Source organism: Maylandia zebra, linkage group LG11, assembly GCF_041146795.1.
Source record: "Maylandia zebra isolate NMK-2024a linkage group LG11, Mzebra_GT3a, whole genome shotgun sequence".
NCBI classification, from domain to species: Eukaryota; Metazoa; Chordata; class Actinopteri; order Cichliformes; family Cichlidae; genus Maylandia; species Maylandia zebra.
The window spans coordinates 12203948-12220534 of NC_135177.1; the positions used below are offsets into that span (position 1 = coordinate 12203948).

The 16587-nt window shown below is 46.0% G+C and overlaps 1 protein-coding gene across 3 annotated transcripts in view; it reads left to right on the plus strand.

Annotated features, from left to right (window-relative positions):
* Positions 1–16176, plus strand: part of ddc (dopa decarboxylase) — a 33432-nt gene extending 17256 nt beyond the window's left edge. For all 3 annotated transcript variants that reach the window (XM_004568052.2, XM_004568051.2, XM_076889793.1), the window contains exons 9-14: positions 34–101; positions 11459–11535; positions 12332–12351; positions 12437–12535; positions 14340–14441; positions 14700–16176. In XM_004568052.2, the coding sequence (XP_004568109.1) occupies positions 34–101; positions 11459–11535; positions 12332–12351; positions 12437–12535; positions 14340–14441; positions 14700–14900 (567 nt within the window). In that variant the 3' untranslated portion in view covers positions 14901–16176. The remainder of the gene's footprint in view (positions 1–33; positions 102–11458; positions 11536–12331; positions 12352–12436; positions 12536–14339; positions 14442–14699) is intronic.
* Positions 16177–16587: the final 411 nt, after the last annotated feature.

Consider the following 16587-nt stretch of genomic DNA (forward strand, 5'->3'; position numbering starts at 1 on the left):
GCACTGTGGCTAACTTTTTGGTTTTTATTTTAGTTTGCAGACTCTTTCAACTTCAACCCACACAAGTGGCTTTTAGTCAACTTTGACTGCTCCGCGATGTGGTAAGATGTCTAACACACACCAGATATGACAGCAGCAATAGTTAAATAAGTATTATTTAAAAAAGGGAGCATTACACACACCATTTATAGTATCCAGTACTGTTTTGTTTTGTTCCAGAATTTCTTTTCAAGTTCACCTCACACATGCTCCCATGAAGTAACAATGACTACTGATATCCATCTACACCTCAGTCATTTGCACAGTAAAAATAGACTCACGCCTTCCACCTGCCTCTTCTGTCAGCATCCACAAAACAAGACATGTGTTTCACAAGATGGAAAAAGTTAGAAACTCAACATGTGGTTAGAGGAAGAGGATCTTAAAAAACATTTTCCATTGCCTGTCTCGTACTCTCTTACTGTTGACAATATAACAATATAACCAATAAGACAGCCTAATGTTTTAGTTGTCTGATACTGTTCTTTAAAATCATTGAACCTTATTCAAAAAAGGTGTCCTGTGTAGGGTTTAAATGCCTGAGGGCACATCAAAAATCTCATATTTATATAATCATGGAAATTATTAAAAAGAGTAGAAGGTTTAGAACTATTTTAAAAACACAGGAATTCAACTTATATTCTTAGCATAATAAGGCTGTCTCAGATTAACATGGCAACACTAAAAAAGAGTGCATACGAGGTTGCTGTAAGAAAACAGGAACAGTTCCTGTTTAAAAACCCCTCAGAAAATGTAAAAAGAAGGTATATGTTGTACCAGTGCCAAAGACTTCACGCCCCAAGGACCTCAACAGCTACAGGCCGGTGGCTCTGACATCCCACCTGATGAAGACCCTGGAGCGGTTGGTCCTGGCTCAGCTTCGGCACCTAATAAGCTCATCACTGGACCCACTTCAGTTTGCCTACCAGCCTGGCATTGGAGCGGATGATGCCGTCATTCACCTCCTACATCGTTCCCTCGCTCACCTGGAGACCGCTGGAAGCACTGTGAGAATCATGTTCTTTGATTTCTCCAGTGCCTTCAACACTATTCTTCCCTCGGTTCTAAAGGACAAGCTGGTGAACTCTGGAGTGGACCATCACCTCACTACCTGGATCCTGGACTACCTCACCGACCGACCACAGTATGTGAGGACTCAGGGCTGTGTGTCGGACAGGGTCGTCTGCAGTACGGGGGCCCCACAGGGAACGGTTCTGGCTCCGTTCCTCTTCACCATCTACACTGCAGACTTCTCCCACAATTCCACCCAGTGCTTCCTGCAGAAGTTCTCTGATGACTCTGCAATAGTCGGCCTCATCACTGATGGGGACGACAAGGAGTACAGAGGTCTGACCCAAGACTTTGTGGACTGGTGCCAGCTGAACTACCTCCAGATCAACGCCAGTAAAACCAAGGAACTGGTGGTAGACTTCCGCAGGCACAAGCATTCTCCACTGCAACCACTGAACATCCAAGGTATGGACATTGAGGCTGTGGACAGCTACAGGTACCTTGGTGTTCATCTGAACAATAGACTGGACTGGACTCATAACTCAGATGCCCTCTACAGGAAAGGGCAGAGCAGGCTGTACCTGCTGCGGAGACTCAGGTCGTTTGGAGTGGAGGGCCCACTCCTGAAGACCTTCTATGACTCTGTTGTGGCTTCTGCTATCTTTTATGGCGTGGTCTGCTGGGGCAGCAGCATCTCTGCTGGTGACAGGAAGAGACTGAACAGGGTGATCCGAAGGGCCAGCTCTGTTCTAGGATGCCCTCTGGACCCAGTGGAGGTGGTGAGTGACAGGAGAACGGCGGCTAAGCTGTCATCCCTGTTGGACAACATCTCCCACCCCATGCAGCAGACTGTGACAGCACTGAGCAGCTCCTTCAGTGGGAGACTGCGGCACCCACGGTGTGGGACGGAGAGGTTTCGCAGGTCTTTCCTCCCCACTGCTGTCAGACTCCATAATAAAGACTTTAACTGATCAAGCACACACATCCATACATATGCAATAATACTAAGTGCAATAATCCTTTCTGTCATCGTTGTATTTTTACTCAGTTGTATATAGTATTTGTATTTGTATTCTATTTTTATCTTATTGTATATTTATTTTATTTTATTCTACTGTATATAGTATTTTATTTTATTCTATTTTGTACAGTTGTGCACTGTATTTATTCTTATTGTATTCTAATTTTTGCCTCATAACTTTTGCACTGTCCACTTCCTGCTGTGACAAAACAAATTTCCCACGTGTGGGACTAATAAAGGTTATCTTATCTTATCTTATCTTAAAAGTGGTCTCAGGGGTAAATGTACAGGGTGGGCCATTTAATTCAATTCAATTCAATTTTATTTATATAGCGCCAAATCACAACAAAGGTCACCTCAAGGCACTTTATATTGTACAGTAGATACAGAGAAAAGCCCAACAATCATATGACCCCCTATGAGCAAGCGCTTTGGCGACAGTGGGAAGGAAAAACTCCCTTTTAACAGGAAGAAACCTCCGGCAGAACCAGGCTCAGGGAGGGGCGGGGCCATCTGCTGCGACCGGTTGGGGTGGGAGAAGGAAAACAGGATAAAGACGCGCTGTAGAAGAGAGACAGAGGTTAATAACAGATATGATTCAATGTAGAGAGGTCTATTAACACATAGTGAGTGAGAAAGGTGAATGGAAAGGAAAAACTCAATGCGTCATGGGAATCCCCCGGCAGCCTACGTCTATTGCAGCATAACTAAGGGAGGATTCAGGGTCACCTGGTCCAGCCCTAACTATATGCTTTAGCAAAAAGGAAAGTTTTAAGCCTAATCTTGATGAGCTCTGAAACCTGACTGAAGCTCTTCTAATAAGCCATTCCTCCACAGATGATCTGTTAGCTGTTTTGACAACTACTCTTTCAAGGATTTTTGATATGAAAGGAAGGTTGGAGATTGGCCTATAATTAGCTATGATAGCTGGGTCTAGAGATGGCTTTTTGAGTAAAGGTTTAACTACAGCCACCTTGAAGGCCTGTGGTACATAGCCGATTATTAGAGATAGGTTGATCATATCTAAGATTGAAGCATTAATTAATGGCAGGACGTCTTTGAGCAGTTTTGTAGAAATGGGGTCTAATGGATACACCGTAATAAAATTGAATGGTTTGTGATATTAAAGTCCTGTTTGTGGCACATTAGTATATGTGAGGGGGCAAACTCCTCAAGATGGGTGGTGACCATGGTGCCCATTTAGAAGTCGGCCATCTTGGATACAACTTTTGTTTTTTCAATAGGAAGAGGGCCATGTGACACATCAAACTTATTGGTAATGTCACAAGAAAAACAATGGTGTGCTTGGTTTCAACATAACTTTATTCTTTCTTACAAGTTTATGACCACTTATAAAATGTGTTCAATGTGCTGCCCATTGTGTTGGATTGTCAATGCAACCCTCTTCTCCCACTCTTCACACACTGATAGCAACACCGCAGGAGAAATGCCAGCACTGTCATGGTCTCCGTGCCTGCCCGGTCGGCCCCACAAGGCTACAATTGCTGTTGCTGTTTTCTCCCTCTCTGCCTGGGCGGAGCTCACTGTGGGCTCCCGCCCTTGGCCCACACACACACCTGACAACACTCACCCATCATCACCGGGAGCACTATTTGAGGCTGGAACACAGATCCTCTCGTCGCTGGATGATTGTACCCCTAACGTTAGTGTTCTCACAGCTCTTGTGCTTCATATCCGTGACTTGTGATTTGTTGGTGACCTGCCTTCTCGTCTGCTTCAGATCTCCCCCCCCCCCCCCCCCCCCCCCCCCCCCCCCGGACCTGCGACCTCCCTGCTACGGGAAAGTGTGTGAGTGTGAGCGGAGAAGACGTGAGCGAGTTACCCTGTGATTCCCCCCGGAGTTTTTGGATCCCTTCACTGTACATATATTGCACTGCACTGTAAATAAACCACACCTTGGAGATACCTTACCGCTCTGCGTTGAATCCCTGTACCAGATCGTGACAGAATCATCCAGCCACGGAAATGGATTCAGCAGACCCAGCGGTCTCGACTCCCACCCTCGCCACTTTGGCCGCGATGCTGGCACGCCACGAGCAGATGTTCATTCACCTTCGAGCAGAGCTCGCGAACCTCACACAGGCCGTGGCTCAGCTAACACCGCTACCGGCCGCTCCTCTGGTCGCCGCTCCTCCGTTGGAGGCGCCAGTTCCAGCTGTAAGTGTCGCGCCACCTGTTCCCTCACCTGTTCACGTTGACAGATTCCTCCCTACTCCCAGGGCTTTCACGGGAGAGATTGATAAATGTGCTGGTTTTCTCACTCAGTGTACCCTTCAGTTTCGCCAGCAACCGCAAGCCTTTTCTACTGATGGTGCTAAAATCGCTTATATCGTCCAGTTACTCCAGGACCGTGCTCTAACCTGGGCTCAAGCTGCGCTTCAGGCGGAGCCGGACATCACCTTTTCTGACTTTCTGACTAAGTTTAAAGGTGTGTTTGACAGGAAAGCCACAACTGCCACCGCCGGCCAGCGCTTGCTTGCGCTTAAACAAGGTAAACGCAGCATGGCTGATTTTTCTATTGACTTTTCTACCTTGGCTGAACAGGCGAAATGGGGGGAAGAGGCCCTTAAAAGTGCATTGCTCACTAATATTAATGAGGAAATAAGGAATGAACTTATGCTCCGAGAACTACCTTCCTCCCTGGATGCGCTTTTGGTTTTGTGTATGCGGGTGGACGATCAGGTGCGCGCACATCGGAGCGCACGCGCGCGTTCGGGGCATGCCCCGCTGGACTTTTGTGGGACCCCTACTGCGGCCCATGGGTTGTGTGACGCCGACGCCGGGGATGGGGAAGAGCCCATGCAGCTTGGGCGCTCGCGGCTGTCGCCCGCGGAGCGCCAGCGCCGCCTTGCCTCCGGTGAGTGCGTTTACTGCAGCCGTAAAGGCCACTCTGTCTCCTCCTGCCCAACGCTGGCAAAAGGGCGCGCTCACCAGTGATCGTGAGGGTGCTGGTGGGCGATCTGTCGAGTGAAAGCCCTCTCCCCAGACTTCTTTTACCAGCTACTCTGCGTGTTCGGACTGTTTCTCATTCTCTCTCCGTTCTCATTGACTCTGGGGCTGAGCAGAACTTTATTGACACCTCACTCGCCGCCAAACTGAACATCGCCTTGGAGCCTCTGTCACGCCCCCTCCGCGTTCACGCACTGTCGGGCCAGCGCCTGCCTGACATCACTCATGTTTCTGAATTCCTTTCATTATCTCTCTCTGGCAATCACACAGAAAGGATTTGTTTTTTTTCGTTTAAGGCTCCTCTCACTCCGCTGGTTCTGGGTCACCCCTGGCTTGTCCTCCACAACCCGCATATCGACTGGGAGAAGGGTGCTGTACTAGGTTGGAGTGTGGCCTGCCATATGAACTGCCTCCGGGCTGCGGCTTCCCCCGTTTCGCTCCCACCCACGGCCTCGCCGTCGGACGCCCCGGACCTCTCGATGGTTCCGCGGGTTTATCATGATCTGCGGGATGTTTTTTGTAAGGATCGGGCGCGGTCCCTTCCCCCGCACCGCCCGTACGATTGTGCCGTCGATCTTCTTCCTGGAGCTCCGCTGCCGTCTAGCCGCCTGTACAGCCTCTGAGAGAGGGATGCTATGGAGCGCTACATCTCGGAGTCGCTGGCGGCGGGGTTGATTCGCCCCTCCTCTTCCCCTGTCGCGGCTGGGTTTTTTTTTGTGGATAAGAAGGATGGTTCGCTGCGGCCGTGTATTGACTTTCGGGGCCTTAATCAGATCACTGTTAAGAACAAATACCCTTTGCCGTTGCTTTTCTCCGCCTTTGAACTGCTTCAGGGCATGACCGTCTTTACCAAGCTGGATCTGCGCAACGCTTACCACCTGGTGCGCATCAGGGAGGGGGATGAGTGGAAGACCGCGTTCAATACGCATCGGGGCCACTTTGAGTATCTCGTGATGCCGTTTGGGCTGACTAACGCCCCCGTGGTGTTTCAGGCGATGGTTAATGATGTCCTTCGTGATTTTGTTAACCGTTGTGTGTTTGTGTACTTAGATGACATCTTGGTCTTTTCTAAGACGCTCAAGGAGCACAAGGTCCATGTCCGGCAGGTCCTGCTACGCCTTCTGGAGAACCGGCTCTTTGTGAAGGGGGAGAAGTGCGACTTCCACGTGTCGTCTGTGAGTTTTCTGGGCCACATTATCGAGAAGGGGGACTTGCGGACAGATCCGGAGAAAGTGCGAGCTGTGGTGGAATGGCCTACTCCTCCTGATCGCCGCCAAGTGCAACGTTTTTTGGGATTCGCCAACTTTTACAGACGGTTCATTCGTGATTTCAGCAGAATCGCTCTCCCTCTCACTAAACTCACCTCTCCCAAGGTTCCCTTCCAGTGGGATTCTGCCGCTCAGCGAGCCTTCGCCCTGCTCAAGGACAGGTTCACCACCGCTCCCATACTCCGGCAACCGGACCTTACACGGCAGTTCGTTGTGGAAGTGGACGCGTCGGACTCCGGGGTTGGGGCAGTTCTGTCGCAACAGATGGACGGTAAGCTGCACCCGTGTGCCTTTTATTCTCGCCGTCTCTCCCCAGCAGAGTGTAACTATGACATCGGGGACCGGGAGCTTCTGGCCGTCAAGCTGGCCCTGGAGGAGTGGAGACATTGGTTGGAGGGAGCAGCACAACCATTCATCGTCTGGACGGATCACAAGAATCTGGAGTACCTGCGCTCGGCTAGACGTCTCAATTCCCGGCAAGCCAGGTGGGCACTGTTTTTCGCTCGTTTTGACTTCACTATCACCTACAGGCCAGGAACACGGAACGTAAAGCCAGACGCCCTGTCCAGGCAATTCTCCATCACTGGGGAGGACTCGGACCCTGAGCCTGTCCTCCCGGCCGCCTGCGTAATTGGAGCCATCTCCTGGGAGATCGAGGGGCTCATCCAAGAGGCGCTGGAGACCGAACCGGATCCTGGCACTGGTCCACCTGGTCGCCTCTTCGTTCCTTCAGCCGTCCGCTCTCAGGTTCTCCAGTGGGCTCACACCGCCCGCTTTTCATGCCATCCTGGGGTCCTCCGCACCTGCTCGTTCCTCCGACGTTACTTCTGGTGGCCTGCTATGACTAGGGATGCCAAGGAGTATGTAGCCGCCTGTTCGACCTGCGCCCGGAATAAGCTTTCGAACCGCCCTCCACCGGGTCTTCTGCAGCCTCTCCCTACACCAGCTCGACCATGGTCCCATGTTTCTTTGGACTTTGTCACGGGCCTGCCGCCCTCCGCTGGTAACACCACCATACTTACCATTATCGATCGTTTCTCCAAAGCTGCACACTTCGTCGCCCTCCCGAAGCTCCCCTCGGCCTTGGAGACGGCCCGGCTCCTCACCTCCCATGTGTTCCGTCTTCACGGGATCCCCGAGGACATCGTCTCGGATAGGGGGCCGCAATTCACGTCCCGTGTTTGGAGGGAGTTCTGCTCCGCACTGGGGGCCAAGGTCAGTCTGTCTTCCGGTTTCCATCCACAGAGTAACGGGCAATCGGAGCGGGCCAACCAGGAGCTGGAAGCTGCCCTCCGCTGTGTCACTTCGCACAACCAATCGACCTGGAGTGAACAGCTTCCATGGATCGAATACGCCCACAACAGCCACACATCCTCCGCCACGGGCAAGTCTCCCTTCGAAGCGTCCCTGGGCTATCAACCACCTTTGCTCCCGGCCATCGAAGGTGAGCACTCCGTTCCTTCTGTACAGGCTCACCTCCGCGGGTGCCGTCGTGCCTGGCGGACGACTCGGGCTGCCCTGCTCCGTACTAAGGAGCGGAACAAGACCCTCGCTGACCGTCGCCGGACACCGGCCCCCGTGTACACCATCGGTCAACAAGTATGGCTGGCTACCCGTTTTGTGCCGCTACGGACTGAGTCGAAGAAGCTGTCTCCTCAGTTTATTGGCCCTTTTCCCGTTGAGGCCATTGTGAACCCTGTGTCTGTCCGCCTCAAGCTGCCGCGCAACATGCGCATTCACAATGTCTTTCATGTGTCTCAGGTCAAGCCGGTGCTCTCCAGCCCGTTGTGCCCTCCCTCCAGGGCCCCGCCGCCCCCCCGGCTCGTGGATGGTCAGCTGGTCTACAATATCACCCGCATCATGGACTCCCGGCGCCGGGGTCGGGGTTTTCAGTACCTGGTTGACTGGGAGGGCTACGGGATAGAGGAACGCTCCTGGGTGCCTCGAGCTGCTGTCCTGGATGTTGCCATGCTCCGGGACTTCCACCGCAGGCATCCAGGTAAGCCTGGTGGGTCACCGGGAGGCTCCCGTTGAGGGGGGGGTACTGTCATGGTCTCCGTGCCTGCCCGGTCGGCCCCACAAGGCTACAATTGCTGTTGCTGTTTTCTCCCTCTCTGCCTGGGCGGAGCTCACTGTGGGCTCCCGCCCTTGGCCCACACACACACCTGACAACACTCACCCATCATCACCGGGAGCACTATTTGAGGCTGGAACACAGATCCTCTCGTCGCTGGATGATTGTACCCCTAACGTTAGTGTTCTCACAGCTCTTGTGCTTCATATCCGTGACTTGTGATTTGTTGGTGACCTGCCTTCTCGTCTGCTTCAGATCTCCCCCCCCCCCCCGGACCTGCGACCTCCCTGCTACGGGAAAGTGTGTGAGTGTGAGCGGAGAAGACGTGAGCGAGTTACCCTGTGATTCCCCCCGGAGTTTTTGGATCCCTTCACTGTACATATATTGCACTGCACTGTAAATAAACCACACCTTGGAGATACCTTACCGCTCTGCGTTGAATCCCTGTACCAGATCGTGACAAGCACAGGCATCCAGTATCCGTAGTTTCAGGTGCTGCACATCTCGTATCTTCACACCATAGACAATTGCCTTCAGATGACCCCAAAGATAAAAGTCTAAGGGGGTCAGATCGGGAGACCTTGGGGCCATTCAACTGGCCCACGATGACCAATCCACTTTCCAGGAAACTGTTCATCTAGGAATGCTCGGACCTGGCACCCATAATGTGGTGGTGCACCATCTTACTGGAAAAACTCAGGGAACGTGCCAGCTTCAGTGCATAAAGAGGGAAACACATCGTGTAGCAAGTTCAAATATCCAGTGGCCTTGAGGTTACCATTGATGAAGAATGGACCCAGTGTCGTTGTACCCCATATACCACACCAAACCATCACTTTTGTTGTTCCAACAGTCTTGGAGGGATCCATCCAATGTGGGTTAGTGTCAGACCAATAGCGGTGGTTTTGTTTGTTAACTTCACCATTCACATAAAAGTTTGCCTCATCACTGAACAAAATCTTCTGCGTGAACTTGTTCCAATTTTTGTTTTGCCCATTCGGCAAATTCTGTGCGCCGATCTGGGTCATCCTTGTTGAGATGCTGCAGTAGCTGGAGTTTGTAAGGGTGCCATTTGTGAGTAGCTAATATCCGCCGAAGGGATGTTCGACTAATGCCACTCTCCAGTGACATGCGGCAAGTGCTACGCTGTGGGCTCTTGCTGAATGAAGCTAGGACAGCCACTGATGTTTCTTCATTAGTGACAGTTTTCTTGCGTCCACATTTTGGCAAATCCAACACTGAACCAGTTTCACGAAACTTAGCAAGCAGTTTGCTAACTGTAGCATGGGAGATGGGTGGTCTCGTAGGGTGTCTTGCATTGAAATCTGCTACAATGACCCGGTTACTGCGTTCACCAGATATCAACACAATTTCGATCCGCTCCTCATGTGTTAACCTCTTCGACATGTCAATGGCTATGAACAAAGAGAAACTTGTAAATAACTCATGAAAGAATAAAGTTATGTTGAAACCAATCACACCATTGTTTTTCTTGTGACATTACCAATAAGTTTGATGTGTCACATGGCCCTCTTCCTATTGAAAAAACAAAAGTTGTATCCAAGATGGCGACTTCTAAATGGGCACCATGGTCACCACCCATCTTGAGGAGTTTGCCCCCTCACATATACTAATGTGCCACAAACAGGACTTTAATATCACCAACCATTCCAATGTTATTACGGTGTATCCATATAAATGGCCCACCCTGTACAGTAAACTGCTTATCTGGAGGACGAACAAGTCAAGTATGGGCTAATAGGAGCATTTTACATGGTGGTGAAAAAATTTGGGATTTCTGGTGCTAAACAAATGTGCAAACCACCCGATCACAAAGCTCCCCTAAATAAACAGCAGTGGTAATTACCACTGTTTCTGTAATGGTTAATCTACCAGTATGCACAAGCACTTTAATCACAATTATATTTTTTCTATTCAATATAGATAATGTTGTTATGCATGAATTTTCAAATGAACTATTTTAATAATAGATGAAAAATAGGAAATCACATTATACATATATTTTTTTAGTTATTCACTAGAATTCCTGAAGAAAAAAAATAGTGATCAAATGTTATGCTTGATCAATTTCTTCATTTTCAGAGAAGTCCAGTGTGCTGGCTCACATTTGGGTATAGAATATATAGGTAAATATTATTATTATTATTATTATTATTATTATTATTATTATTATTATTATATAAAAATGGATATAATTAAGTGTAGGTGTGTAGAAATACAGAGGTTTTTTTCAGTAACTATCACTTCAGCATTCTAGTAACACTTATTCACCAGATGAATAGTCTAATGAATTTTGTCAATTATATCAACACATTAAGATGCCAGACAGTGATGTCTAAATAAAACTGATGACCTGCCTCTAACCAGAATAGAAGGAGAAGTGGGACATTCAGGTGCACAGCAGAGCAACTGGACAAGTGCATCAGAGTCTCATGTTTCAAAAACAGACACTTAACAGGTCTTAAATTCTCAGTCTCACTAAATCATAACAGCAAAACAACAGGCCGACAGGCATTATCAGGATGTTGAAGTTACAAATGAAAATATTAATATTAGATGTTATGGGTTTTTTTTTTTTTACAACACAAAATAAAATAAATGGATAAATGCTTGAGAAATTCACTTAATAAGATTAAAAGAGAAAATATGATAACAGAAGGAAATTGATCACATCACGGTACCATCCTGTACTCTGAAACTGCTCAACTGGAGACAGTTTCCTCCTACAGGATAATGAACCATAACTCATTTCCAAACTATGCAAAAACTAGAGCAGACTAGCCTGTTTCATAAAGCATATGCTGATTTCCTTAAAAATACAGGTCTAAAGCCAAAAGGTCATTTATTAAGTTTTAATAAAGTGTTTAAATATTATTTCTATACCATATATTCACTTTGCAACTCATTGGTTGAAAAGAGGTGGAATTTTCCTAAAAATCTTGCGTGGCAAACCCCCACGAATAAAGTAAAACACTCAATTTTGATATACAAGTTTTAAATTTTTGGACATTTTTCTTAGAGCTTAATGCCATATTAAGAAGTTTTTGTCCACAGGGTGAAGGAGAGAGCAGACATCATTGGAGCCTTTAAAATGGAACCACTTTACCTGAAACATGAAAACCAGGAATCAGGTAGTTATAGTTTTCACTGATATCCTTTTAGAAGTCGACAGTATTTGTCCAAATTCCATTGGTAAACTATTGTCCTGTCTTGGAGACTTGAATAAAAACAAAAACTATAAAGATATAATCAGGGAATTTCCTATACAACAATTTTGTCTGCTTCTACTTTGTGTGTCTGTGCAAATTCTCCTATAGCCTGCAGATGGTCTCAGATTTTCACTGTAATTTACTTGTCAAGCAGACAGAAAGACTGAGAGCTGCAGTGCCTCCCACCACTGTGAAGCACCTTACAAAAGCGTATGCTCATGCACTCTGGACTCCTCAATCTAATTAGTGGTTATTAGTCCAGGCTAACACAGACATCTATTCTGCAGAGATGAGCTACCTGTGATTAGTGAGATAGAGGCGCTGAGCGCAGTGACAGCAACACCTGGACAATCAACAGTACGCTAAGATAATAGCAAAAAGCAGCTGTTATAGAAGATACATTTTGAATTTAAAAGGGTTGTTTTAATGTTGGAGCTTTGTTAAGTCGATGCAAGTTGTAATCTGTGGCGTGTTGCTTTACATTCAGAAAATATAGATCTTGTATCTTATAAAATCTTATAATCTTATAAAATGCCATTTTCGCCTATTCTGTTTGTGCAAAACGCGTTTAGTCTGTGATTCAAAATGCACTGACTGCACTTACGATTCTTATTAACCAGGAAGCAGGCTGGCTGACACGAGTAGTTTAAAGGGGTTTTATTTAAAATTAAGACTGTGCACATGTAATGGACAACATTATCTGTTTTTCTATCAACAGGACTGGTCACAGATTATCGGGTAAGATGAATTATTATCATGATTAATAATCATGATTTGAACATTGTGGTAATAACTTCTCTCCTTATCCAATTCTGGCCTGCAGCACTGGCAGATCCCACTGGGAAGGAGATTTCGCTCACTGAAGATGTGGTTTGTCTTTCGCATGTATGGGCTCAAAGGTCTGCAAGCTCATATACGCAAGGTAAACACGCAGGAAAATGATCTCTCACTCAGCATCGGCAAATGTACCTGTTCCTGGGGATGTGAAGGGTTTCTTCAAATTTGTGGCATTTGTGGTCAAAATTTGAAGTAATAGGATCATTTATTTGCCTGTTACACATTAAATTTGAGGTTATTCAAATATATGCTTTCATATGTGGATGGTGCAGTGGTGCTGTGGTCAGCACTGTCACCTTACAGCAGGAAGGTTCTGGGTCTGAATCCAGGAGTTTGCATATTTTCTCCGGTGTTGTTTTTCTCCAGGTTCTCACCCTATGACAGGTGGGATAGGCTGCAGCACCCCCGTGACCCTAAAGCAGAAGAGCATGGATGGATTTCACTTATTCCATTCATTTAGCTGTGCAGGGATTACTGACAATTATTCCCCATAATGTGTGAGAGCTGATGTAAATAACAGATCAATTACTTTAAGAAGTAGCAGTGTGTTAGTGCTAATTCAGGCTTTGTAACCCTGCTAACCTGCGTTTCTTATCCTCCATGTAGTAAAAAGATTAACCTTGTACCAACAGTGGTGCCAGTGGTATCAGTCTCACTTTGCTGTTTCACCTCCATTTATCTGTCACACACCACTTCTCTACATCTCAGTCACTTCCAAAAGAAAAAAAAACACTTCAGGAAATCATATATGCCTTTATGGGAAATGCCTTCGCCTTCCTGCTTCCTAGAACTCTTTGCTCCTAATCCTCCTTACCACTAATGTCCTGCCATTGCCCTCCCTCCTCTTCTATCTCTTCATCGGCATAATTAGCCCTGCAGTCATATATGTCTGGCATGTATCTTCTATTTAAAACTACATTTCCTTTCCCAACCCTGCACATGCCTTTTCTTTTCATCTTTTCTTTTTGATGCATGACCCCTGTCTGACTCGCTCTCTCTTCTTCCAGTCTGCTCTGTCAATCAAATCAGCCTGTTTTGTGTTTATGCTCCATTTCAAATAAAGTGACAGGAGCAGAATCGATCCCTGCAGCCATCTGAAACCGCAAAATATGAATAATATGTATGAAAAGTTCTGCCTGGCATACAGTCAGCAGTAGGACAGGAAGTGAGGTCACTGGAGTTTAGCTTGTAATCAAATACAGTGATACTGGATTATCTGCTGGGACTTAAGAAACAAGATCACAGTCAACCAATTGTTGGCCATTTATGCCAGAGGTTTGGCTTTATTTACCAGTTGGAAAAGTTGAGTGGAAGCTCAACGATATAACCGGGATAACTGCATTGACGCACGTTTCAGCATGCATCAGCAGAGTCTTTGATCTTAAGTGGATAAATTGTACTTTAGGAACATCTTTGATAAGTACCATGTTTAGAAAAATCAGTATGAGGAAGATGACATTTTCAGAGCAGACTTTGATAAAGGCTATTTCATGGGTGCTGAGTACAAATTTTGAACTTGTCTGATTTGAGCTCACCAGGAATTGTCTCTTCTAAAATGTGAAATATCACACTGCATGCTTGTTTAATCAGATGAACGCATTTACTTCACAGTAAGCAGTGATGCTCTAAGAAAAAAGAAAGGTTTTAATTAAGAATGACAAGAAAAAAGTCTTCCAATCCTAAAGCACGAGGCTACGTAACAAACCACACTGGCATCTAGTGGAAAATAATGCCAATTACAGCTAATATTGTTTGCAGGTGAAGGATTTTTTTTAAAGCAAATGCTTAAAAAACTATTGGTTTAAAAAAACTTCACTTTTATTTGCATGTACAATAAATCTTTTACATTTCATGAAATATTTATGAATAATTCACATCCTCTGTTACAGCAAGTGGCCCTGGCCAAGGAGTTTGAGAGTCTGGTGCGAGCAGACAAGAGGTTTGAGATCTGTGCTGAAGTTGTCCTGGGACTGGTCTGCTTCAGGCTCAAGGTAACAGCACCCAACGGTACAGCTCTATGATCTGATCTCTGCAGTGGTCACAAAAAGTAAAAAAGTCACCTAGAAACCTCAAAGGTTCAATAACACCGAGGGCATTATTTAGAAAAGCTAGAAAATGCATATCAGAGCTCCCTGTCTATGGGAATTTGACTGTCAAGACTGTGATTACTTTAATCCAGTCACCTAATTATTAAGTAGTCATGACACAAAGCCTAGCTGGTGTAATTCTTCCTTGCTTTCTCCTCTCAGGGCTCCAATGAACTGAACCAAGAGTTGCTGAAAAGGATCACCAAGAGCAGAGAGATCCATCTGGTGCCTTGCCAGCTCTCAGGCCGCTTTGTCCTGCGCTTTGCCATCTGTGCACGCACTACTGAGTCACATCACATCCAGCAAGCATGGCAGCACATCACGCAGCTGACATTTGAGCTTCTGCAGGAGGCCAGTCATTAAAAAAAACGCTGGAAAAGGGGTCGTCCACTCCGATCCCTGAATGATAACCAAAGTTGTGACTGACGTTTGATGGAGTTTTGCAGATGTAAAATGTCATAAAGGGAATGTGGAGTAATTTGTCTAACAGGCAGTTCTCCTTCTGTCTGCAGCAAAGAATCCAGTCGAGTTAACAGTGGTAAATATTACATTGTCGCAAATTATTGTATATTTATGTATCTACTAATTATGACAAAAACATATGTAGACTTCCAAAAATAACATTTTATATCTGCATTTTCTCCCTCTGTTGACTCCACGTTGTCTCTCACGGATCACTAATCACGTTATTGTCCACGTCACAGTGCACTTGTCTATGCCGCTTCTGTGTCTTCTGTGTGTAAAACTTGTTTGGGGGTAAATTCAGTGTTTTGTGTGGTTGAATTGAGGCTAAATTATTTTTGAGTTCAGCAAAGAATGTATTGCACACTTTGTGAATTTCTGACTCAGTGTTTGTCTGCAACTATTTTTTTTTAGGTGCTCAGTCAGAAACTGCTTCCAAATGAATATATGCGTGATACATGGAGGGCTTCATGAAGTGTCAGGCTAAAGATTTCTAATATAATATCCTAGTGATTAAGTTATTTATTAACTAATTTGCAAAAGTAGTATTTTTTAAATATACAATGGCAGATTAGGGCTGATTATATGTTATTGATTCATATTGTGTCTTATGACAGCTGGCCAGTATTCCACAACAGCAGTACAAGACAATCACTCAGTCACTGTCAGTGGGCTTAAAGTGAAATTATGCTCCTTTGGGACTTTTTCGTACATTCAAATAAACTAAATTTCATTACATTTCTGTGCTCAGACAGAAAAAAATATTAAGATGAAAGTTTAAAACCTAAATTATGCAAATTTATTAAATATTTGCTCACTTTTTTCTCTGCGTCACTGATTTGGCATTTGTCTTTGTAATGTACCAGAAATATAGGATGCCACACTTTACTGTCCTGTTATATATTTTTAAAACCTGGAGAACTCAGATAAATTTTCATAATGATCAAATGTAACTACATCCCCTGCCAAACCATTATAGTTTTGCACCTGACCTGACCCTTTACACCTGCCCTTTAGGGGATTTAGAAATCTGTGCTCTAGCATCACCACGCATTGCTGTAATTTCAGATGATTGTGCTAACGTCAGTGGCGGTGTCCGACCCAAGTGTTTCCTCATTGGCTAGACTGTGCTGCATGGAGTGATGTGGTTTCTTTGAATAAAGTCTGCTGTAGTCTGCATGGTGTCACTTTTCAATCCTCTTTCAAGGTTTAAAATACAATCTGATTTTTTTGATGGTATGGGGCGCATTTTGGCACATGACATGGATAACATGCACATGTGTGACTATACTAACTTATATATACAGCTTTAGGAGCAATACATGCTGCCCTCCAGGTGACGTCTTCTTTAGGGAAGGTAAGCTAGGGAAGGTAACAGGACAATGCCGAGCAATGTTCTGCAGCTATTCCAAATGCCATGAAAAGAGTGAGTGGATAAACTGACCTGCCAGCAGTCCAGAAATTGCTCAACACACACACACACACACACACACACACACACACACACACACACACACACACACACACACACACACACAAACAGCATGTCTTGCAAATCAGCCTCCTCTGAGCATCTTAATCCCTGAGG